General features: G+C 46.7%; 1 protein-coding gene across 1 annotated transcript in view; it reads right to left on the reverse strand.

The window, feature by feature from the left end:
* Positions 1-1,813: 1,813 nt before the first annotated feature.
* The window catches only part of rassf5 (Ras association domain family member 5), a 29,462-nt gene continuing 4,178 nt past the window's right edge, over positions 1,814-27,097 (reverse strand). Inside the window, exons 2-6 of the mRNA XM_071910352.2 lie at positions 16,948-17,072; positions 6,542-6,655; positions 6,091-6,424; positions 5,192-5,307; positions 1,814-4,435 (exon numbers count right to left, since the gene is read on the reverse strand). Of these exons, the coding sequence (XP_071766453.1) occupies positions 4,292-4,435; positions 5,192-5,307; positions 6,091-6,424; positions 6,542-6,655; positions 16,948-17,072 (833 nt within the window). The 3' untranslated portion in view covers positions 1,814-4,291. The remainder of the gene's footprint in view (positions 4,436-5,191; positions 5,308-6,090; positions 6,425-6,541; positions 6,656-16,947; positions 17,073-27,097) is intronic.

Here is a 27,097-nt window from a genome sequence, read left to right on the forward strand (position 1 = left end):
GGCGTCTTCTCTGTGCTCGGTGTGGTGGCGTCATCAGACAGACAGAGGGGGATGGAGGAGGGCGGTGCTTAGCGTCCATCTTGGCTCAAAGCAGAAGGGCGCCCCGCAGCGTCCAACTGGAGCTCTGCTCTCACACGTGAGAACTGTGAGTGCTTAAGTAATGCAAGTTTGCTCCCTTTCTGAAACTCGCTATAGCATAAAGCCTGCATTTTGTAATTTATAAATCTAAATGTATTGTGCACGGGCCAATCATTTCGTGGGTTTTCACTGCACAAAGCTTGGGACAGAAGGGGATTACCTCTCCTCAGACACACAGTGCTCTTGGTCATTCACTTAGTTTGGCAAATATAGTTCACCCTTGCTGGCAAGTTGAACCATGGTCATGGATTGAAACTGGAGAGGGTATGGAGATATATACAGGGCTAGATATAGTAAGGGGCAGGGCAGAGGACAGGCCGAGTGAGACAGGGCAGGCATGAGATGGGGGACAGGCTAAATTCAGATAGTGATACGTGGTCCGGGCAGAGGGTGTTGCTAATCTTAGCTCTTTCTCAGAGGTGAGAAGAGGGGTCTGTCTATATTTGCTGCCATAAATAAGCATACTGACACAGTTTCTGGCTGACCTCTGGGCAGCAGCCAGTCCCTAAGGCCAGCTTGGCAGTGCTGATTATTCTTAGATGGTGGTGTATAGAGAGAGTAGGGTGGCAATACCTTTAAATTGATCTGCTTATTGCACTTTCCTCTCAAAATGGTCCAAGGTATTAGTGTGAGGAACAAGCCCAGGTCTAATCACTGCCAGTGAATTTACAGCCACAGCAAAGCTACCTATAGGTCCTTGTGGGGGTTGGGAGCTCTGTCTGTATTTGGTCTCAGATCCTGTGACAGACACTGACACCTGTGGGTTTATTGGTCTAACACTTCACTTTGGATGCCCTTTGAAATCAGAATCTGTCTGAAAACAACCATAGGAGAGTACAGTATTGTTGTGTAAAGCTGTTGGAGTCACAACAGAACTGAAATCATTTGTTCTCATGTCAAGTATATCAAAGCTTCTATGACAATAAAATTACACAGACAAACATGCACACACATGCATATGCACGTGCACACACACACACACACACACACACACACACACACACACACACACACGCGCGCGCACAGTTGTTGCACTGACTGAATCATGTAAATGCAATTTAGATGAGGTGTTGCCACCTGCTGGTGACTTGAAAGCAATACAGTTTGGCTACTGTTGGAAAGCAGAGAGCTCAGCGCTCCCTCCCTGGACCACTACCAGACAAGGATGCTGCAAATCACTGCCCCTGCACTCTGACTCTCAAATCCTGATTTCACTGTGTGTAATATGGTGATGGCGCGCTCATAGTTATAATAGGAGGAAATTCTCGCTCCTAGAGCTGGCAGGAATTCTGTATCTTGCTCAAAGACACTTCAGCTGGGTGGACACATGCCAACATGGGGACATGAACCCATGTTCTCCTTGCTCACTCTGCAACCCTGCCGCACCCTATACTAAAGAACTAAAAAAAACCTAGCCTATCAAGATATAACTCTGAGAGGCATCTGTTCAAGGCACCTCCTCTGCTAGGAGAAATCCTGTATTTCTTTCCTGACTTAACACAGTTTCTGTGAAGTTAGCGTTCTATTCAATTTAGGGATGAAGACCCATACATTGGGAGCCATTTTAGGTCTCATGAGTTCTTGAGAGGAACACTGCAATTTTACAGACAGCTCAAAATGAGAAAGAGGTATTTACTAAAACCATATAAGAACCAGGAACATGAGGACAAGAGAATTCCATAAAGGGATGACCTTTTTATTTTGATTATCTGTACAGTTCTACTGATATTTTTATACACACTTCTTCAAATAAAACAAAATAAATTGCAGAAAAGCATTAAGTATTCACATCCTTGACATATTACCATGTCGAGGGGGTGAACCATGAAATAAATTACACGCGCGCACACACACACACACACACATTCACGGAGGGTTGTAAGGACAAATGAGTGTTAAGGTTAGGGTACAGAAGGGGGAATTACATATATAATACCAACCCCAACCCCAACCCCAACACAGCACCCATACATGCAGCCAGGCACGTGTGCACTGAAATACACACACACACACACACACATTCACACACACTGTACATACACAAGGGCGCATGGAACAAAAGGCACTGCCAGCAGGAACAGCATGGACACTGAGTGGTGGCGTAGAGCAGAACAGATCTGAAGGTTTGTGTTTGGGAAGAACACTGAGAATCATGTGCTTATGGACAACGGGCCTCATTTATCAGTATTTCTCTATGGATCAGATGATGCAAGATGAAGGTGTGTGATGGTAAAATGCATTCAATATATGAAACATGCATGCCAAATGTTTTTCCAAGACTCATTACTATCTAGTTTGCTGTTGAAATGTACTATATTACATGTGCGCTCCATCCATCCTTCTGTGGATCTTACTTGATAAGTGAGGCCCAATGAGGGAGAGTTGATGACACACAGACACTCTTTATCACACACTATTTACATTATCCTCACCGGTGAGCACACACACACACACTAACCAGTGAGAATGATACCAAAACAATAAGGATATTTATATTCATAATAATAATAACAACAAAGTTAAACCTTTTCACTCTTTTTCCAATGTCTACGTATATATACATATGCATCGCAAACACATCATTGGTACATCATAGTCATTATCATGAGTTCACTTGTTTGGGGAAAAATAAAAAAAAATTAAAAAAAACTGAAATGCATGCCCAGCCCCTTTGTTTCTACAGAGCTGTGGGCTGTTCAGTGGCCTGCATCTATATGTGCAAAACAGAAGCTGGTTTAACTTTTAAATATGCCACCTTTAATTAGATACAGCTCCTAACGTCTCTCTTCCCTTTAAACCCCCCTCAATAGATCTGTCCCTTTATGCTTTGGTGTAAAAATCCTTTCACATTCAAATACAACCCATAGGTGATAACAGTGTATGTTAAAATGTATCCGTAAAGGTATGTGGAGTGCCACGCTCAGTAGGACAGCAGCTTCCTTTCAGGGTGGAGTTCATGCATTGGCTGGGTTGGTTAGGTCAGAGTTTAGGGAGGGAAAGTGAAGAGAAAGTCACAGTTAACATCCCCTTATATGTGAGAAAGGAAGGGGTTAGGTTTGTGTGTGTGTGTGTGTGTGTGTGTGTGTGTGTTTGGTGGGGGCTCTTTTGTAGAACTGCAGTCAGGGAACAGTTGTCTGATTTGAAATCTTTATACCAGTGAAGCATCTGACAGCATCTCCATACCAGTGAAGTCTTCTAACGTGGCATTAAAGCAGGACACACCCTGTGATAGTAAAAGATAAGCAAGGCAGAGATAATGGGACAAGGCGGGCTAAGATGGGAAGGGGGTGTCTCTCTCTCTCTCTTTCTCCTCCTTTAGGTTTCCTCTTAGCTCAACATGCTCCCTGAGAAAAATCAGAGAATGGATATCGCTTTCTCTTCTTTCCATTCCCCCCCTGTTCTAGCATCCAAAGCAAAACACAACCCTCTGCCTCCTACCTTTGCCTCAGCATAAGCACTGACGGCCGGCACTCCGACCCTGCCCCTAAACACCTCCCTCAGCTTGAAGAGATACCAGCAGTATAATGGAATATGTCAAGGTGACGCCTTATACATCAAGTTATCAAACACTCCAAAAGATACACTCAGTATGATTGTCCTTCCATCCCAGAAAGATGCTGTGAAAAGTAATCATGTCTTCTGTTTTTAATTCTAACTGTATGTGCGGGGGCGGGACGAGCTGAGAGAGACTCATGCATAAGTAACACTTGCAGTAGCAGCAGCAGCAGCAGTAGCAGAAGAAGAAGAAATCTTTAAAAACACCATCGGATCAGACCGTATCACATCAGTCCCGGATGAAATCTCAAAACCACAGTCACAGATCTTTCTGTGCGCGTCCTTGGCGATGAAAACACACCATTTGTCCACTCGGCTATTAGACCACACACACCGTAGCCTTTCACATCTCTCTCAACCCCTGATTTCTCTTCAGAGGGCAGATGCATGGTTGGGGGGTGGGGGGGGGGGCTGTATGTGTCCTGAGAAAAGGTGTGTGTCTGCGTATGAGTGTGTGAGCGTGTGTGTATGTGTGTGGAGACAGGGAGGCAAGTTCAGCTCCGGCTCCGGTCTCTGAATAGATCCCGGGCCCATGAGGGGTCAGCGTTCAAAGGTCAGTCTGTCCCTGGGTCGGGGCCATAAGGTAACAGGTGAGGGGTCAGGGGTCGTGTTGTCGCAGCGCCTGCTGTAGTTTCTGTCGGTACGCGGCGTATCTCTGCTCCACCGTCCGCACGCGCTCAGCTTCCTCCTTCCCCAGGATTACCAGGAAGTTCTGCAGCTCCGGGACCGAGAACGCATGCCACTGTTGGAGAGAGTGAGAGAGAATGAGAAAGAGAGAGGGAGTATTATACCACTGCTGCACTGACACTTACTGATTTTTGTTTAAAGTCACAGTGAATCACGATGCATTTTGCTTCCTTAATGTGATGTATTAATGTGATGTTGGGGCGGGACATAATGCAGGGAGGGATCATTCAAAAGTGTCAAAAATGGGATAAATGGGATATCAGTTCGCGAGAGAAAGGCAGTTATATTGGATAGGAAGGGTGGAGGGCGGGATTGTTCAAAAATTTGTGAAGGTTTTATTGGCCAGAATGTTTTTGTATGCCTCCTGGCACACGATGAAGTCACTACTAAAGATTTTCAGTTTTACAGGATGTAAAAGTAATGAGATTTTGATATGAAAATACAATTAAATGTCTTTTTTTTGGCATAAATTGTCAAATAGGTGTATGGTATGATAGTTAGAATGAGCTAAAAAGGCAAAAAAAAAAAGTAATTTTTAATTTCATCGTGACTTAAATTATTATGAGCCATCTGTGAATGTCTGCAATATTACATCTATTGAAATAGTATATTGCTTTGGCAGCATCAATTATTTTCCTGTCATGCCAGTAAAGCTTATAAAAACTGAATTGAGTGAATTGAGAGAGAAAGAGAGATAGCGAGTGCTTGGTAAGAAGGACTCAGAATGTGCCTACATACCAAAAATGTGTGTGTATGTGTGTGTGTGTGTGTGTGTGTGTGTGTGTGTGTGTGTATTTGTGTATTTTCTCACCTCCACCTCTCCAGTCTCATTCTCCTTGAGGACAAAGCTGAGTTGCTCTGGGTCCGGTCCTGCTATCAACCTCAGAAGAAGAGGACGCTCACACAGAGGAAGCTTCTGGAACAGATCTGCACACAGAGGAAAAACATGCTGTTTCAATGGCGGCTCTTACATACAGTGTATTCAGTGAATGAGAAAGTTCGTCCTTAAAACAATATTCCACTTAGTTTTAACATGGGGGTTATTTGGCACTTGACCACCATGAAAACCAGAATATAAACTAATCACCAAGATCGGATGCAGCTGGCACGAGTTTGTAGGGTTCAGATTTTTACTTCCCATTCATTTGAATGAGGCCACGAAAATAGCCTGAAAACTGACATTTAACACGTTCGTGAACAGATTCAACAACAGATCCTGCTTTTCAGACAACAAAGCAGTCCTGGGTCCGTCGTCATTTTGCATTGCTATTCTTGGTTTACACTAAAATGAGTATTTAAAAAATAAAAGTAGATCCAATCTCCCAAACAGGAAGTATATCTCCTAAATGGTATCCCTCCGCTATGTTCTCATCTATCAATAAAAATTATATTCGAGAAGAAATTATGTTCTAAAACATTGGACCCACAGTCAGTTGAAAATCACAGTAGCAGGATCTGTTGGTGAATCTGTTCACCAACGTGTTAAATGTCAGTTTTCAGGCTATTTTCATGGCCTCATTCAAATGAATGGGAAGTAAAAATCGGAACCCTACAAACTCGTCCAGCTGCATCCGATCTTGGTGGTTAGTTAATATTATGGTTTACATCTCAAATTCCGGATAACCCCCATGTTAAAACCAAGTGGAGTATTGCTTTAATGTGCCATAAGCCATATTACGCATATTGGTGACTATTGTTATGTGGCCTTACACTGCCCGTCGCGGTGTGTCTGCCTGTACAGGGCGAACTTGCGGGGATTGTCCAACACCATGAACTTCTTCAGCAAACCCTGGATGACTTCTCTGGCCGTGGTCGCAGAGCTGATGTGGAGCTGCTTCACGCAGTCGCACGGCAGGTAGAAGGATGTTCTCTTTTCATTCTGCCCGCAGTCTGGCCCTTCCTGGCCTTCTGATGCTGGCCGATCGCGTCTGTCCGTCTGCCTGGACCCCCCCTCTGTGCCCGCCCCCTCCACAGCGGGGACCGTGACGGGTCGACTGAGCCTCAGGTTGACCTTGATGAAACCTGTGTAGGACCCATCTGAAGCCTGAGACAGAGAGAGAGTGGAGGGACACTTCAGTCTTTATATGTGCACTATAGTTGCTGCATGTGGATCCTTAATGTTATACAGTAGCCACCTACAACACATCTCTTGGAGACTCACCAGTTTCATGCCATTCTCAGAGACTTGAGAGTTGTAATCGTCTATCCTGGTCCGCACCTCTTCCTCTGACAGGGTTTTTGTCCTTCCCTCCTCTTCCTCCTTTGCCTCATTCTGCTATAAGGCACAGATAGAGACAGAGATACAGAAAGAGAGAAACAGAGAGAGAGAGAGAGAAAGAGAGAAGAGAAGTAACTGGTAAGTACTGGTAGTTTACTACTGTAACCAGCAGATGGTGCTGCTTCAAGCACAAGTTGCGTAAATAACAGATTCTCTCTCCTGTTTTGCTCAAGTTAATGCACGGATATCTGAAGTGAAGCTGAATATCAGCCACTCAACACCAGAAGGATAAGACACTCAGCATAACCCCCCCCCCCCCCCCCCCCCCCACACACACACACACACACACACATCCCCAAACTGTTGACTGACTCTAGAGCATCTCAGGTTGTATACTCGGTCAATGACGTGACTCGCGTGACCACTTCCTTTGATTTTTTTTCTGTCAGCACCTCAGCCAGATGTTGCTCTCTGTGGTCTCTCTACATGAGAAGTACTACTGTGACTGCACCTCCCTCTCCCATCCTCCATCTCTTCCTCCTCACTATGGTTGCACAACTCTGCCGCTGTTTTGCTCCACATGGGGACAGGAAATCTTGTGAATGGAGCAGGTGACACATTCAGCGTTACAGCATGGGCATATTGACAAGCACGGCTTCTCTCTCTTCATCGCTCTCTAGCTTATCGTAGGAGGGAGGGAAGGAGGATAGAAAGCGATGAATGGCGGTGAAGGAAGGAGGAGAGGGAGGAGAGGGGGTAAAGAGGGGAGGCAGTGAAAGGGAGCGAGAAAGGGGTGAGGACTGATGAAAGAGCGGCTGCTGAGCCAGCCTTAGCAACACAGAGTTTGACTGGGTTATTTATAGCAGTGGGTTGCATCCTCTCTATCGCACAATGGCGATTTTTTTCTTCCTCCTCCTGTTCGTTTGCATTTTCTGGGGCAGAGAGAGAGAGAGAGAGAGAGAGAGAGAGAGAGAGAGAGAGAATGCAGGGCAGGAATCATTTATGTATGGGAGTCCTCAGGTTGTGTGATAAGAGAGTCACTGCTTCATTTAGCACAGATGTGGTAAGTGCATGTGTGTGTGGGTGTGTGTATGTGTTTGCATGGGCATATAGACTGAGGCGCCTGGTGGTAATAAACAACACACACACACACACACACACACACACACACACACACACACACACAGCCTGAGCATAGCTTAGCTCATCCTGGCTGGCATTCAGCAGAGGGACGTGATAACATTCAAAATTCAAGGCTGAAGTCTAGAGATAGAGATGCCAGGACTGAACCCACTATGCGTGTGTGTGTGTGTGTGTTTTTATGTGTGCATGCGCGTGTTTATGTGTGTGTGAATGGAAACAGCAAGGACAGGATGTTGTGTCTGCTCTCCTCTCTTGTCTGTCATCACAGCTCATTCTCTTTCTCTCTGCTGCCTTTCTCTTCTCTTCCGTACTTGTCTTCTTCTCCACTGTGCAGTTAATAAGGCCCTATTGCATCATGGCAAATGGTCATATTTGGGTGTTGCAGTGGAACAGCAGTTAATGAAGCTGACGCTGCTGTCGGCAAATAGGACTGAATGTCACAAACTCAAACAGCATGAAATCCCTCTTAATTAGGGTGCAAATACCAATGTTTCTATTAATATTACTGTTAACACCCTTGGTCTCGCCCAAAACCCATACAAACTATTAATTCATCTGGATTAAAAAAAAAGAGTTATTTTACTGACCTAACGGTGCTCATGTCAGAACACAATAAAAATCCATACATTTGAGCAAATACTCTGAAGCAAAGGAAGACAATCTGAGGGATAAACCCACATAACTACAGAAGTGAAAGTGTGTGGTACAACAGAGGGTCAAGAAGGGAGTCAGCGACGTGGGAGGAATTCATACATCTAGGATTCCTCCCAGTCTTTAGGCAACAAAGTGAAAAGAACCTCGCAGGAATTCCTGTGTTTGTATCCGAGCTGCTAAATATATCAGGCAGCGCCCCGCCCTCCCTTTCTGCATACCAGTGAGAGTGGTCAGAGGACAATACAGCGGGACAATAGTCCAGCTTCCGCCCCTGCTGGGTCCACAGGGCGCTGTGCTGGGCCACCGCCCTGCCCGGACCAGACCATGGGGAGGCTATGAAATAGATAGACGTGAAATGTCTTGAACAGTGTGCCCAGAGAGAGCCTAAGAGAGTGCTTAAAGGAATACGCCAAGTTTTTGGAAGATTGGCCAGTTTACCTGTTAAGTGACGAGAACATAGACACCGAAATCATCCATCTGTCCCCAGTACATTGTTGGCTCCGATGCTCTATGCTAACTCTTTAGCATACACTATGTTGAGTGATAGTAGGTGATTAGCATTATCTAAAGTAAGAAGACTAACCTTACAGTATAAACATATAAACATTACAGTTGCAAAGTGATTTTTAGCTGTACAGTCTCCCATCGCCCACCATATTCATTTCGTATGGAAACATGGAAACTACTCGCTGGTATTTCAGCATATTTTGTAGAGATTTTTCCAATCTCCTACACAAAACTGTCAGACATGGCAGTATCATATCATTTAAGATTTCATTTACTTACTATTTAGCTTTAGAGCTCCTACAAGTCCTCATTTTTTCTCACTTTTGAGAAAAAAATGCTAGTCGCCTGCTATCACTCAACATGTGATAGCAGTGTATGCTAAAGTGCTAGCATGGAGCACAAACAATCTAAGAGGAACCCATGGAGGATGAGGCAAGCGGTGTGTGTGTTCTCTTCACTTAATGGGTAAATTGAGCAAGGGCCATTCCCCCAGATGAATAAATAAATAAAGAATAAAGATTTTACAGGTGAGTGGATTGTGAAAAACAGCCCAAGAGAAAGGAAGAGAGAGAGAGAGGTGCAGGCCATGCCAACCAATCAAATGGTGTGATACAGATGGACGCAAGGCAGCTTGTGTGTATAAGATATCTAGAACTGTTGCATAAGGATCACACGCACATGTATATGTGCCATGCTTATACTCACACACACATAAACACTCACACACACACACACACACACACACACACACACACATACCTCAGGGTGACATGGGTAAGTGTTGATGCTCTCACTCTGATGAGATCAGACAGGGGAGGTCATATGACTACTTGTAATGTCTCCGCCAAGTAGAGAGTAATAAACCATGTGCCAAACTTTATGTGTGTGTGTGTGTGTGTGTGTGTAGTACCTGACCACCTGTCCTTAATTTGAACCGACTCTTCTGACTCTTGACTTTATTAGTCAAACCCGGGAGTGTGACCATTATGACAAATAGGTTGCCTGCCTCTGTGTGTGTGAGACAGAGAGAGAGAGAGAGAGAGAGAGAGAGAGAGAGCGTGTGTGTGTGTTTGTGTAATCGTAAGGTAACACTACACTCTGGGGTCTATTACCATTGGCCATCAAGGCTCAGGAAACTGGCTACAGACGGAAAAGAGACACCTCGTCCTAAACTGGGTAGTGAGAGAGAATATGCGAGAGAGAGAGAGAGGAGAGAGAAGAGAGAGAGAGAGAGAGAGAGAGAGAGAGAGAGAGAGAGAGAGAGAGAGAGAGAGAATGGCTTAGAATGGCTACTACAAACGCTGCCACTATTCCTATCTCACTGAGCCAGATCAGAATCTAGTAGAGGGTATGTGGGTGAAGTTAGAACGCATCTCTTTAGATCACAGTACTGAAATACAGCAAAACATTATGACAAATGACCTTTCTGTGATGTGCAAGAAATGCAGACATAATTTAACAATCACACATGGACATGCACATAACACCCACCCACACACATACACACACACACACACACACACACAAAGAATAGCGTGTGTTAGCTCAGCACCATTAGTAGGTCAAGTGTTGAGGAGGAGAAGCACAGTCCAGAACACACACGCTGATTCCATTTCACAGCTCAGAGACTTGGGTCTGCACACACACACACACACACACACACACATGCACACGCATACACATGCAAACACACACACACACACACACACACACACACACATGCACACGCATACACATGCAAACACACACACACACACACACACACGCACAAATCCTTGTTTCGAACTAATGCTGCCTGATGTGTGCTGTGTATGGTGTGTGAGACTGTCTATGTAGTGTGTACGTGTGTATGTGAGTGTGCATTTCTAGTGTTAATGATAAACAACAGTGATTTAATTCATTCATTATCACTGCATCAAAGAGCAGACCGGAGAAAAGTGTACATGCCTACACACGCGCACACACACACACACACACACACACACACACACACACACACACACACACACACAAAACACATTAAAGCTGGCTGGCTTGTCTGGAGCAATGGGCTCAGCTCTGGAGATAATTAATAAAGAAAAGAGGATTTGAACCTCTACCACTGATCTGATGAACATACGTATCTCCCTCTGTGTGTGTCTGTGTGTGTCTGTGTGTGTCTGTGTGTGTCTGTGTACGTACTAGACTGAACTGGACACCTTGATATATACTAATGTCTTATACACATACCTTCTAAATGTGTCCATTGACAGTACTGACCAGACGTACCGCATGTTAAAGGACCACAGGTGAGAGAGCTGTGAACCTGCTAAGGATGCCACACAGGTCTTTGCATGTCTCCTTTTCATATTCAAACACAGGAGAAGAACAGGACACTTTCTCTGCACTGGGAGATTGCAGGGCTACTTTTAGTGTTCTGCCAGTAGACACAATTCAATTACTATTGAGGACTCATTGAGCCCATTCCTTCCCATGCTCAATAGCTGATAGTGCTGCCATATTATACTTCATGCCATTTTGCAATGGCTCTGCGGTGCCAGAGGACACCACCCAAATTAACCCCCATCAGCCGGCAGCTTCTCCACTGGCAGACCAGACAAGCTAACCCCAATACCCTTCTGTCTCAGCACTCCGCAACCTTAACTCCACACTCTGACAACACAGCTGGTCAATTATTTAGAGATTATGCTCTCTCCAAATCAGACACCAACGGCACTGCCAGGTCCAAGACACTTAGGAGAGGGCTGAGCATGTTTACGTGGATGTAGATGCAGGCCTACGTAGTTTCAAGGATTTAATCTCAAGGCAATCAGAAACACTTCCCTTCGTGCTACGTATCTTTCTCTCATTCTTTCTTTCCTTCTTTCTCTCTCTCTCCCTTGCTCTCTGTAGAGAAAGCATTAATCACGCACAACATGGGACAATCCATAACAATAGAATAAGCAACATCTATCACTCACAGGATATATTATATGTTATTATATTACATAATCATCTATTAACTAATCGAATGGACTGTACACCACGACCAAATCTCTGGAAGTGTATACAGAGTGCAAATCTTGATCATGTGTATCCAATTGTGTGTGTGTGTGCGTGTGTGCATATGGATGATGATACTAGTGGATAGAAAAATGAAACAGTTGCTACGGTAACTAGAAAAATGGCTTGTAACAGTTAAGTGGTTGTCCTCCACACACACACACACACACACACACACACACACACAGGCACAGGCAGATATATTGGTGTAAAAGTATCAGCCTCGTTTCTACGGAAACCTCTCCCACACAATCTAGAGAAGAAGCCTCCAGTGCATCTAAAAGGTCAATATAGTCTCATTAACAGCTACACAATACCTCTGCTAAAACATAGTAAAGAGCATTTTCTCTCTGTGGACTGTTGTTATGCCGCACAGTTACCTAAGCCACAATCTGAGATGAGGCCACGGCATAAATAGCAAAACAGTTAGGAGCACCCTTGTCTCCAATATCTAAACAGTGTTTTCAGATGCAGTATGGGTTGGGGTTATACTATCCACTCACATGACACAGAAGCTGTCAAAAGGCATCGTTGCGCGGCTCAAGGTTAATGAGCAAGGCTGAGAGGGCCGCTGATCAATGTTAGAAAACAGATGGATGACAATAACACCCCCCCCCCCCCAACCTCTTACACACATCCACATACACCTAAAGGGCCCACTCAGGCATGCACAAACAGCACCACTTCCTCTCGATACTTCTCCTTTTCAGCTGAATGTTCCTGACGTGACCGGCAGATTGTTCCCCACCCCAACCGAAAACACCAACCATGGACCCATCTGACTTCTTCTTACTCCCCACCCCACCGACCCGTCTATGTGTCACAGTCTAATCGAGCCTAACCCCAGTGCTGTACCTTAGCCGCGTGTTTGGGCTTGCGGAAGAAGGAGGTCTTGGCTGTGAAGAAAGTGAAGTCTTCGCTCTCGTCGTCCAGGCTGCAGTACCCGCTGCTCATGCTGTTACTGCTGGTCATGGAGGGGGTCAGCACCGTGTTGACAGTCATGGAGAGGTCCAGGTCCGGGGCCGGCCTCCGGCACGATGACAAGTGCTTAGGAAGTGCTGTTTTTCCTTGAAAGGCAGGGCTGATGTGACACCCGGCCACGATCAGAGTCTACGAGCATCTAACTGTCCCCTACTCATCCAGAAAAAGGCAGAGCTCCTCAGCTGATGCATCCAGAGAGCGTAAGGCCCACCTGCAGGGGTGAGGAGAGGGTGAGACAGGTGAGGTCGGCTCAGATTCGGCGCTCGGCGTGCCACCGGAGAGGGACCAGGAAATCCGAGAGCGAGCACAGACGTGTCACTTCCTCCTCTGACGCCGGTGTCACACACATGCGCGTGCACGCACCCTATATGCACATAACACGTAGTCGTACACAGCTAAAAATGCACACAGGCATACGCAGCATGTAACCGCCTCTTAACGTGCGCACAGGCACGCACACTGGTGTCATGGAGTCAGATTACAGCTGGGTTTCAAGTTAACCCCGCTCACCTGAGAGCACCTGTCATACCCGCAAACAAACACACATAGAGGCAGCCGTGCGATGCCACACACACACACTGTCCTCACTCCCTCCTGTGCTGAGTCTCTGTATGATGATCAGCTGGTAAGACACACAGCTGTAGGTTCAATTCAGAGAGTCCAGGTTGCAGCAGCTCTGTTATGCCGGCGTTTGTGTGTGTGAGCGTCCGTCCGTCCCTGGAGTCCAGAGTGAATAGTGGTGGAAGACCTCTTGGCTGCAGCAAACAAGCAAACCACACTGAGCGACGCTCACCGACCTCGTGCTCCTCCTCTCCTCTCTTCCTCCTTCTCCTCTTCTCTTCTTTGCCTTGGCAGTACTACTACAGAGACAGATGCCTCCCACTCAGCCTCTTTCTCACTCTCTCTCTCCCTCTCTCTCTCTCCCTCACTCTCTCTCTGCACCCGTTCTGCTCCCTCGCTCTCTTGCAGCCTTGCTCAACCATCTGTGGTTGAGTGTGTTATCAGCCTGCAAGCTCTGTGCTGAGCCACACAAACACCCTCCCCCTTCTCCCTCCATTCTCTCTCTTCCTGCTAGCTTCTGCACCCTGCAGAGCCTAGCCACTTCCTCTTACAGAAGGCGAGAGAGAGAGCGAGAGAGAGAGAGAGAGAGAGAGAGAGTGAGAGAGAGAGAGAGAGAGAGAGAGAGAGAGAGAGGCATAAAGGCGAAAGAGAAACACTGATGACTGAGCGAGATGAAGCCTCACAGCTCCCCGGTTTAAATAAGAGCACTTGATTTGCAGTGGCAGGGAGCAGCTAAGAGACTGGGGAAGATGGCTGCTCTGCCGTGCTAATGACGTTTCTTCTGCAGCATGTTATGGTTGACTAGAAACCTGAGGCTAGCATCCACAGCAGCTGCATAACATATAACATGGAGCTTATATGTAGGACCACACGGCATAATTAGAGAGAATGAACCCACACCGATGCCCATCCATGGAAGCAAATGCAGGGAACAGATACAAAAACACAGACCTAGCTTCCACCCAGCTTCACTGCTGCCTGCGGTATAAGGGGGGAGCCACAGTGCTTAAAGTAAGATTAACAGCATATTGTGTGATTACCCTCAGGCTAGAGATTACGGTGACCCCTAACCTTACACTGACCCTACTAGCTGCCCTCTGACCCTGGCAGTGACACCCTCATCAAAAAAGCAGCTAATGCTCCTGTCACCGCTGAGATGGATTGCAATGTGTGTGTATGTGCATCTGTGTTTCTGTCTGTGTTTGTAATATGATTCAAAATATTCTCAGACCGGATTAAAGTAAACCTCTGTATGACACTGCTGGAGCTGGAGGACAGCTAAACAGCCACCCCTTCTGACACAGAGTGTGTCTCTCTGTCAGGTTTGAGGCAGCCGAAGACAGATTACCTGCAGCCTCGGCCCTCGCTTCCATCAGTATAATCGCTATTGGAGAAGGCAGTGGGGAGGTTGCACACACACACACACACACACACACACACTGAACGACACTGCTGCTGCTGGCTTTATGTCGATGAAGCCCGGTCAATGCTGTCGGTGCGCTCCATGTATGTGTGTGTGTGTACTGGGGGAAAAAGGGAATCAATTTCTGCTGATGCACACGCAAAGAGGACTCTTAAAGATAGAGAGGAGAGAGAGAGAGCACACACACACACACACACACACACACAGGCACAGGAACAAAAGAGCAGAGGGGAGAGAGGAGGACCGTAGGACATAACTCGTCATCTCTCCTCTTGTCTGCAGTACAGTGCGCTCTCTGAACCAACAGCAGAGTGGACAAAGACAGAGTTTAACATGCCTCCAAGACACATATTCAACTCTCTCTTAGTTCTGACTTTAGCTCATTACTGTCAACTAGACCGTTATTATATTCGAAAAACTGAGAGTGACAGTGTTTAGGCTCTGACAACTCTACAAAAATATATATGCTAATATTTTTATACCAATAGATGTGGAATATGGAAACATTCATGTCTCAACTCTTTCTGGAAAAAATGGCCTCAATTCTAGTTTGAGCAATTGTTAAAATTTACTGTATTTATCCCCCTCCCCTCTTCCATCCTTGCCACCCACTGTCAGTGTATTTCAGAGCAGCATGCTTGTGTGATTACACGTGTATTGTGTGTGTGTGTGTGTGTGTGTGTGTGTGTGTGTGTGCGTGTGTGTGCGTGTGCTCTGTAGAAGCGGTGTACTACCTGGCACACTACCAGGGGTCTAATTTTGTGTTATCTGCCCCCTGGGCATGGCATGACTGCCAACTCTCTGCTGCAGGCCTGCTGGGTATCCATCTAGCTCTCTGAGTGTGTGTGATGTGTGTGTGTGTGTGTGTGTGTGTGTGTGTGTGTGTGTGTGTGTGTGTGTGTGCTGTGCCACACTGCGTGGGTGACTGAAGCTGGGATGCTGGGATGCCAAGTGCAGCACACAGGCTCACTCACTCACTCACAGGCTCCTGTACACACACATGCATATGCACAAAGAGTGGGCGAAGTACTATTTTGAGGGAGCATTTTACATAATTACTGTATCATTGGATAAACTGTAGCTCATACAGTATGAGAGTGTGGGCGCAACAAGATCAGAGCGCGTTTGCACGAAAGCAGGAAGTGAGCTTTGTTTTTAGGGTTTTTTTTTAATGTAGCGGACCATGCCTTGAATAAACAGTCACAGATGTCTAGTTTCTACCCTGCTCCCTAACACTTGGCTATATTGTGTTAGAGCAGAAACATTATTTGCAGGCTAGATCCTATTAGCATTTAGATAGCACATGTAATGAGAACACAAGGTACCATCTTTAACAAACAGCTAGTCCATATTAGAGGCTCCCTAGAGAGAAAATACAGCTTCTGAAGTGATGTAATTAGTTAATATTCATGTCCTGTGATAGAAGCTGAGGAAATGAGGACAGCAGTGGCACTGGCCCTACCGCTGATGGAATAAAACAAGCCTACGCTGCCGGGGAGAGAGGAGAGAGGGACTTGAAACAGGAGGGTGGGGCGTGGTGAGGGTTGCCAAAGGAAGAAGAGGAGAGCAGGCGGAGGAGAAGGAGACACATCAGGTGCTAATGTGAGGTAGCATATCTGTTCTGGGAACATTCTGTGACCAAAAAAAGCAAATGAGTGAATATATGAATAAACAAGTAGACAAGTGAGGAAGGGGAAAGCACGATGTGAAAAAGAGCAGAGCCCTAGGAGGATGGTTATGTAACAGTGTGGGCTTGGAGCGATGCTGCAGATTGAACCCTGCCATGCCAGATCCTGACCCATACACACCTCTGCACCACACACACACACACACACACACACACACACACACACACACACACACACACACACACAAAGAGTTCAACACACAAAGTCTGAGGTGAATGTGCTTCCTCTTCCACAGTGCCCCTGAAAAATGTAAGCTGTGTTTAAATTGGCTCAAAATGGCTCTAATAGCTGTACCCTTCACTGAATTCACTACTCAGGCGTATCAAGATAATGGCCTTTGAAATGCTCACCTTGTGTTGAGGGGCTGTGGAGCAGTGGCTTCTGGGAGATGGAGTTTCCTCAGGCTTCCTGTCCCTCTGGTTGCAGTCCAGCTGGACCTGGTCCTCACACTCCAGGTGACAGGTGTAGCTGCAGTCTGACAGACACACAGGAGAACACCAATCAGTGAGCAGCAACAAAATGACATGCCATCATTCCGGTATCTAACCTCTTGTGTTTGCTTTACTCTGCTGGGGTCTTTCCTGTGAGAGAGTGAGTGAATTATTGATTAGCCAGCTGTGTAAGTGGCAGATATTGTTGATAACCAGAGATAACTCTGATTCAATACCATAACATATGCAGTCACACATTAACCTCCTATTACACAGCAAACTGGTTCCACCTAGTGGTTGATGCCAGACACACAGCTAAAGGCTATTAGCCAGAACACAGAGTATTCATTAACAACAAAACACAACTGACAACAATGTGTTTGTGTATAGTCAGACTGAGTGAAAATAATTCCACCGACCTACAAGACACACCTATCATTATAGTGTGCAAATATAGGCTGATGATCAAATAGGATACCTGTCAAAATCCAGCAACTTAACTTACTAATTACACCTCTGAGATCCTCTTCTGTTGTTACATCAAGCTCAATCCACTAGATGGCATTTAAGAGATGCATCAGAATCAGAATTGCTTTATTTTGCTACACAAAGAATATGATCTATTTAGTTGGTGCTGACACATTACACAATACAGAATTGACATAATAGGTGCAGCACAGAACATAAGAGGGCCTCACATATAATACAAACAAGACGTACTGTATAACAATAGATTAAACAGACACACTACACTTACACATTCAAGGACAAAGAACTGTACCAGTACAGCAGTGCCATGGTCAACTCCCATCTACTGTTCAACAGGGAAAGAATAGATCTGGGTATTTCCCCAAAACTTTCCAAAGTAGTCTACTGTTCCTTAAAGTTTTAGCTGGGACCACATATGACGGTTTGTTTATGCCTTGCAGACTTTATTGTGGCCTCAGCCAGAGCCTTTCCACTGAAACACATAACGTCAAATCTCACTTCTCCTCTGTCGGTGAGATAGTCCGTTTTTAAAAGAAAGAGAGAAGACTCTTAAACCACATGAGCAGGATCAGAGTACAGAGAAATGGGGAAACTCTGAGTCAGATCCTCTTTATGGTGCTCGTGCAGACAAACTTCTTTAAAACTACTGTAGGTTACACCCATTCATCAGGGTTCAGCAACAACAACAAAATATTGTGCTGAAGAGAATACACACAAGCTAATCCCTCACCGATAAGTTGAAGGACCCCTATAATACTTAAAGGATCCGGCGCACCTCTTCATCGCTGCTGTCATTGCGGTCATTGCTGGATAAATAAGTTGAGCTAAGCTGAGCTGCCACCATGCTGTTATCCTGTTCCTCATATTAGCCGCTCTGTCTGTATCCAACACAGAGAGGGTCACCACTGCTTCTCTACTCAGCAGCAGCATGGTAACCAAGGCAACAGGCCTTCTTCTTGATGCAGAAAGAGAAGCAGGCCTCTACTGTACTTGTATGATGCTTAGTGTCAGAGCTGTGCATGCTCTACTTTCATAAGGTGGTTTCACTGGTGGATGGGTTTCATTCCAAAACGATAAACATGTAGCCAGTGCTCAGTATTTAAAAATCACATATGTCACATATGATTGCATCCTCTCAAATGCTATTATTTTGTAAGCTAAGGGCTCAAGCTAGCTAAAAACTATGAGTTTTATTTTCATGTCAGTAATCATGCTGTTTTCAAATGGTGGATACCTTATTTTGTATTCTGTCAGCATGGGATATAGATATAGTAGGCCTGATAATTCAAGTAGGGGTGAGAGCTGAAACAGGAACTGGAGTAACATATACAGTAATAGAGAAGCAGGGACATGGAGGAGTGCGTAATGGAGGGTGTGAGGTACACAGAGAGAGAGAGAAAGAGAGAGAGAGAGAGAGAGAGAGAGAGAGAGAGAGAGAGAGGGCAGAGCAAAGGGCTGTGATGCCTTGCTGACAGGTGGGATGGGTCTAGGAAAGAGGAAAGGGCAGATAAGGGATACACTGCCCTTGACAATTTAGAGGTCACCACAGAAATAGAGGGAGAGAGAGAAAGTGTGTGTGTGTAAGAGAGAGACAGACTGGCAGATTGGCAGAGAGAGAGGCCAACCCAAACAAAGATGGAGGAAACACGAAGGGAAGGGAGAGGAGAAACTCCTATCCTGCCCTGCCTTCTCTCATTCCCTCTGTCCATCCTCTATCTGGATTAGGGATCATGCCTCCATCTCTAACTCAGGTCAACCTTACAGTTCTCTTACTGTCATTCTAAAGGCAGACATCAGCCTGGGTGGTGATAATGAGGCCTTGCCCTTTGGCTTTAGCCTACAGTGTGTTTTGAGGACAGGAAATGCCGCTAGGAGGGCGGCAAGGAAAATGGGAGGAATGCTGAGAGGTGAAAACTTTCTCTACGCCCCACCTCTGATACACCACTATCAACAAGAGAGGTAGACCTGGCATCCTGCATCATTCCCACACTGATAACACTCTCTCTCCCTCTCTCACACACACAAAAAGAAATCAGTCAGTATCAGTCAGTATGTCAGTTTCTTTTGATTGGATCAATTGTATGTCCTGCTGCATGATTTAAGCAGAGTAAGTACATGACTAAACAAAACCCAGTGCTATGATTTATTTGTGACCACAGGGTCAGTGGGTTTTTAAATGTGTGTGTGTGTGTGTGTGTGGAGTGCAGTGGGGGAACACTGATAACTGCTCTAAACAAGCTCTGATGGGATCAGACTGGCCAAAGCTCCCCAAAGACCCCCAAAGCTCCCCTTAATTCCTTGGTAAGACCCTGTGTAAGACCTGCAGAGCACACTTAAGGTTCATTAGTGACCGTGTTAATATCCTCGCTCCTACGCTGTAGCTACTAACCCCTGTTACCCCCCCCCCTTACCCCTCACCCAGACGAGCTGAGAAGACAACATGTCCCTCCCTCCATCTCCCCGCTATGCGTCTGTCTCTGTCTGGTGCCACACACACACATCCTCCCTGACCTGAGAAACAGTGCTAATCTGTATCTGTCCCCCTCCGCTGTCTGTCCCACACCCACTGTTACAGAAAAACAACCACCCACATCCCCCATCTTCCAGGTCCTCTCTCTCTCTCTCTCTCTCTCTCTCTCTCTCTCTCTCTCTCTCTCTCTCTCCCACACACACACAGCACTCAGTCCAGTTCTCATCACACGCAGGAACATCTCGGGTTACAGGCGCCGATGCAGAAACGGGACGATTTTCTGGCTCCTTGAGCTTCCGAGGAGGATGAGATTGGAGAGAGGGAGGGAAAGACGAAGAAACCAAAGAGTGAGGGTGAGGAGATAGACAAGAGAAAAACATAACAATGGAAAAAATGACACCAAGCAGCCTCCGCCAAGAGAATGTGAATGGCTGCTTTTGGGAACTGGCAATCAATCCCATCATTAAACTCTCTGCGATCGAAGCTCCTCCTTTCCCCCTGTCTCCCTCGCCGCGGGTGTGATCGACCCTTGTGCAGCAGAGGAAGCCTAGAGGGAGTCACCAATATAGATCCTTACTACCGGACAGGCCGGCAACATGACTTTGTCATTCTGTTTCCGATTATCTCCTTCTATCTATCTATCTGTCTCCCCCCCTTCTCTCTGGAGGCAGTGGCAGTGGAAATGCAGTCAGACTGGAATGACGGGATAACAGAGGGAGAGGGAGAGACGGTGCACTCTGCTCATCTCCTCTCCTCACCGAGAGCCGTCTCCTGTACTGTGGAGGAGTAACCAAGGCCAGTCTGCCATGACGCCACACGACACCACCAGCCCTTCTCCTGTTGAGACAACAGACACAGAAAAGGCTCCAGACATGATGGCTCTCTGCAAGGGAACAGAAACTGATGACTGTTTATGGCTCATAACAGCTTCATTACAGTCATCTCTGGGGGTCCTGGCCCTGTGTGTGTGTGTGTGCGTTCACTGTCATTACTTGTGCACTCTAAATTCAACTCTTCTAATGAAAGCTGACCGTCAGTATCCCAGTGAGCTCGGTAAGTTGACCTATAGGCCAAGACCCCCTAAAAAACCAGCAGAGGGGAATCTCCGCTGCTCGCTTTAACCAAGTCCAAGCAACTTCCCCATTAGAGAGTCTGAGTAACACTGTACTTTCCACCGCACAGCATAGGGAAACCCCTGCAGTGCCTAACATGGAGTCCATGGTGGTAGTGGGGTGGGGGGGTGGGGGGTGGGGTTGGGACGCTGAGACTTCTGTTTCTGGGAATCAAGTCTCTATCCATCAGTCCCGCCGCCCGTCACACACACAACAAAACCCTTCCAATCTGCTGACTCCGTCCTCTCTTCCACTTTCTCTTTCAGTCTTCTCCCTCCCTTCTCTCTCTCTCTCTGCCTGTGTCAGCACGCCTCTCTGCCTGCATAACCTTGAGAGTCCCTCTGGGTCACTAGATCACTGCTGCAGTTCCTCCGCCTGCTCATCGGCACTCGTATATCCCCGGCACCGCATCCCAAGGAGGTACACCTGATACTAGGCCTGCACACACACACACGCACACACTAAATCAGTGTGAGGGAAAGCCTGAATACACTCGAGTTCCACATTTGACAGAGCCACCTTGTAGCCACAGAAAACACACATACACACACAAAAATCCTTGCACTTCTATCTTTATGAGGACCTTCCATTGATTGCATTCATTCCCAAACCATAATCCTAACCTTAGACCTAACCCTAAACTAGCTCCTTGAAGAAGTGAGGACCGTCAAAAATGACCTCATTATACAAAAATGACCTCAATCTGAAGGTCTAAAATCTCTCTCACACACGCTGACTCACACACAGGAGTTGCCAGGATAAGCATTTCACATGCTGACCTACCAGATGTTGCCGAAGTCAACAAGTCTCTCTTAACCTGGATAAAATCTGGCCTCATTCACTCTGATACACGTATGTGTGTGTGTGTGTGTGTGTGTGTGTGTGTGTCCTGGAAAAATAATTTGATTCTATATTTGGTACTGACATGTAACATTCTCTTATCTCCATCTCTACAGTATCTCTGTCTTCCATTCCTCCGTCCCCCCCATTTGTCCATCTAAAGACGTCCCCCTGAATCAATCAATCTATCAAACAAAGAGTAGGACCAAGCTTTAATTCAGCCTTCTTTGAAGGACTTATTCTGTCCAGTGAGCAGCCAGGGTTATGCAATGCTTGGTAAATGGATGTGACTGAATGCTTAGAGGGGTATCTCCTCTCCGTCTCTTGCTTCTCAAGAGCATTTCTGCGGCTGATAATCATATCGCCGCTGTTGGGCGAAAAGCTCATCATGCTAATTTTGATGGCTTTCATGTTGTAAATTCAGTTGAAGGATTAGATGCTCCTTTTCAAAACCAAAAGTCAAAAATGCAAAGTCGTCCAGCTAAAAACAAGGCTGTTTTTCTTAGCCCCTGAAAAGCTGTCATTTTGGAGGTACCACCATGAATACAGCAGGACACAGAAAGTAGAACTCGGTGCACCTCACTTCACTGTAAAGTCATCTTGACGATTTTTGCCACCTGATTTACAACGGTCTCTCCTATAGGCGTTATGTGCTAAAGGCCTTTAACTGGTTGACCGCCTGTTTAGCAGGTCCTGTCAATAGCATCGTCTGAGGGAAATATGTAGCTCTGTCAATAACAAGAGGATAGCCTAGACCCTGGACACATTCTGCCCTCCCCTAACACACATTATCCACCTCAACCACCTTGCAACAAAACCACTGTCACCGACATATTATATTCTTAGTAGTTTTCAGCATTTGAGAAGAATGTAGCCAGTCAGCTTCATCCCAGATAATTACATGCCTTGCAGAAATGATAGAAGATGTGGTAGAAGAGGGACCGAGGAATCTGGTTTGGCCCGGTTAGTTCTTAAAGGATTTACTGGGCTTCCTTACAGGGGATGCCACCTAAAAATATCCATTATCTGGCTCCAGTGTTGATGCTGTTTACGAAGCTGTGCAGCATGACGTCACCCAGGTGGAGTGGTGAGCTCTTGATGAGCCGCTCCCTGAGTCATGTTTGGTCAGGGTCTTATCAGGCCCTTACAGGCAAGTGAGGGCATACACACACACTGTCTCTCTCTCTCTCTCTCTCTCTCTCTCACACACACACACACACACACCCAAACAGACACACACGGTTCCTCAGAGCAACTTTTTTTTTATTCACCTGTCCGTATCTTGCTGTAAATTAATCAATAATTCTGCAGCACCCGGCCATTTTACTTTCTGCCTCTTTTTGCCCCAACTGCACATTGTGCTAATGTTACATTCTGTATTCATCACCCAACAAAACTACATTAGCCGGTCCTCTCTTTGGAGAAAACATGGGAAAAATCGATGCTTTATTGCCATGCAGCCTCCAGCAGCTCACTCTCATCTCAGATTCCTGCTACAAATATGAAAGTCAATATGATAATCCACTCACATAGGGTATTCTCTACAGATTAAAAAAAACACTAGAGGTCTTTTGTGCATGTGTGTGTGTGTGTGCGTGTGAGAGAGAGCGACGTTTATCTGTAGCCAGAATAGATTGTGGATCCCACTGCTTTCATCTGACCTGTTTACTGGAGTATTCTGCTGTTCACAACCAATCTGCAGCCTGTCCTCACTATTCACACACATTCTGACAAACACACACACACACGTGCACACACACAAAAGCGAGGGGGATAGATCAGCCGATGGATAGAGAGAGAGGGGCAGAGGGAGGGGGAGACATAGACAAAGAGTAACGGGGCTTGAGGGCATTGCAGTTCACAGATAGACGGACAGATGCGCACAATACCCAAACATTTTGGCCCACAGCCGGCCTGTGAGGCCAAACCTGCTCCAACTGACACAAGGCAACAGCATCTACTCATCATCTCCTTCTCCTCCTTAACACTGACTCCTCCTTTCATCACCACTGACCTCTGTCTTACCAGGCACTTCCTTTCTGTCAATTCTTAGATACCTTTTTAACTTTTATCTCTTTTATCTATCATTTCTCATTTCCCAGTCTCTGTTCTTTACTACTTCAGCATTCTACATTCTCCTCTCCTCTCCTCTCCTCTCCTCTCCTCTCCTCTCCTCTCCTCTCCTCTCCTCTCCTCTCCTCTCCTCCCCTCTCCATACCTGAGGTGGGGAGCAGTGATCCGTTGGAGGACGTTCGTCGGAGGATGCGGAGGCTGTCACTCCAGGAGCGAGACTTGGGCAGCCTCTTCAGCAGCCGCCCCAGCCGACGGGACACCTGTCCGAAACAGGCGCTGCCCACCGCCCCGTCCTCCCCTTCCGAATCTCCCCTGACCTCCTCCAGATGCAGAGACACCTGGTTGAAAAACGCTCTGCCCACCCCGACGCCTTCAACCGCCCCGGCCCCCGCCTCGGTCCCCACCTCTACCTCCCCTTTGGCCACCCCGCGCCCCGGGATCAGGGGTGCTATCTGTGCCATGGATGGGGCATGGTGGCACCATCCGGCAGGCACCGTCCTGTGCGCGTAACCCTCGCTGGCCCTCCTCTCCTGCCCCCGGCCGCCCCTGTCCCTCTGAGGACTGCCCCAGCGCCAGCCCCCCCAGTGCCCCCCTCCGCCATCCCAGCGCAGCCACTCTGCCACCGGTGCCACGCTCCGAATAAACAGCCCCCTCTCCGCTCGCTCTGCCACCCCTCCACCTGTACTCCTCGCTCAATCTCTAATCCTCTCGCCCCTCTCTCTCTCTCTTTTCTTCTCTGGTCCACACCTGTCCGCTCTCTCTCACTTTATTCTGTGGACATAAGCCCCGACTCGCACTCTCACTGCCGGCACGCTACCTGTTCCTCTCTCGTTCCGCCGCTCTGCTGTTGTCAATGTTCCCTCATCCTCTCTCTCGTTCCCCCTCTCTCTCTCTCTCTCTCTCTCTCTGTTTCTGTCTCTCTCAGCTCTCTCCGTCTCTACTGCAGCACCCACACACTCTGCAGTAACAAACAGCCAGCTTAAAGAGACAGAGACCCCCAGAACAGAGACACACTCCTGGCTTCTCCCGTTTCCCTTCTCTCTTCTCTCTCCGACCCCGGGAGCCTTCCCTCTTTTCCTTCCCTCAGCGCTTGTCTCGGCACACCTCAGTCAGTGTCCGAAGACACGGTGGGATCTCCATACACCGTGGAGGACAAACGTCACACACCACTGCAGTGCTGGCTACTGATGCTCTCTCAACTTCCTCCGGCTCTCTCTTCTCCCCCCTTCTCTCTCCTTGGTGTGAAACTCATAGCCTGCTGAGGGGAAGTGAGTCAGCCCATCCTATCTGAATCCACGACGGTGAGAAATCTTATTAGTCTGAGTGACATGCATCACATTGACTGTGTGTGTGTGTGCGTGTGTGTCTGTCTGCTTGTATGTCTGGGTCTTGGTGATGCACGGTCCGTTGGTTATTAATATGCACTGTGGAAGAGAGAGGACTGCTGGGAGTTCTCCTGCCCTACTTCTCCAATTGAAGAGTTTGGAGGCACAGGATGTGCCTCATCAATTTCACACACACACACACACACACACACACACACACACCAATGTATGACATAATCATGTGCAACACCATGAGAACGGTACTGATGATGCTCTGATGTCATGTAGTTATAACATCACACCTTTACTCGCTGCAGTGCATGTGAGGTTTGTGTATGGTGGGTTTCACATCGTGTGTGTGTGTGTTTGTTTATGTAGCCAAACTCGCCCTCAGTCAAAGTGTGTGTTTAAGAGTCTCTTTGTCCTGTCCTTTCTACCCAAACCACCTCTTCCTCTGCAGTCCTGGTATCACTATCCACCAAGGGCGACCTAAATATAGCCTGGCTGAAAATCCCCACTGTTCTGCCATACATACAGCCGAGCAGCGATGCACAGGGAGGAAAGCACATAACACCACACAGGTCTTTCTGCAAAAACATAACCATTATCTGCATGACCAATCTTGACACTTATTTCCTATGAGACAAATTCATCACGCTCAAATAATGTCATTTCCACAACAGATATGAGCCAAGAAATCTTCACCAATACCTAAGAAACCTTGAATATCTTAAACTAAATATGAATATCTTAAGCTAAACACATCACATATTTGTAATAGCTGCTTTCCATCAGATGTGTGTACAAATACTTTCAAAGAGAGTTGATTTGATGAACATGTATTCAACAGGCCTATTCAACATTCATTACCGCTTGGCATTCAGATACATTCAGATTGGGCATAAGACATATGAGCTCTGAAGGAATGTTTTGGCTGAAGTCTAGTTAAAACTATATCCATCCCAGGTCTGGCAGCACAGCAGCAGTGGTATGCTGGAACAAGAAGGTTATGAGCCATTTAACACAACCCTCCTCCCTCAACCCTCCTGTTTTCTCCTTCCACAGTGAATGGAGCTTTGAGAGGACAACCGGGAAACTGCTGAGGAGGTTCCCAAGACAAGGCCTGCACTGTGTAGACCAGGGGCAGAGGTAGAATAAGGGATGGGGGGGGGCGTATATGAAGGACACTGGGTTCAAGAAACATTCTCTAGAGAGAGATCAGGAATGCCATGGGGCATAAGGAGTACACTGGGAGGGTAACTGTGTGTGTGTGTGTGTGTGTGTGTGTGTGTGTGTGTCCGCATGTGGGCCTTCCTGGCGGTCATGTGTCAGTGCGAGTATCCCTCCCTGTCTCCACCGCGGATGCAGTGACCAGCAGACGACCCCACACATCTGCTGCTCCCCTCTGCATGGACACAAGGAGGACAGAGCTCCTCTATAAACCACACTGTAATAACAGGGATAATAACAGGGATCTCTGCTCCGCTTGTAATTATTCAAGCACATATACCATTAATAGTGCCGAGTCAATACTGGAGACTGTGTCAGCTGACATGGCTCAGATAAATTGCTCGTGAACACGGTTCCTGGTTGTGAAATCATGGTTAGGACGGCAGAAACCTGCTCTGAACTCATTCACATTCACCTTGTCTTACAGCAACAACGAACAGAGACATACAGGCTAATGTGCAGGACCAATAACAAATCAATAACAAACATGGCCACTTTGCAAATCACTAGAGTACAAAGACATTGAAAGG

This window comes from Centroberyx gerrardi, chromosome 5 (genome assembly GCF_048128805.1).
Source record: "Centroberyx gerrardi isolate f3 chromosome 5, fCenGer3.hap1.cur.20231027, whole genome shotgun sequence".
Lineage (NCBI taxonomy): Eukaryota > Metazoa > Chordata > Actinopteri > Beryciformes > Berycidae > Centroberyx > Centroberyx gerrardi.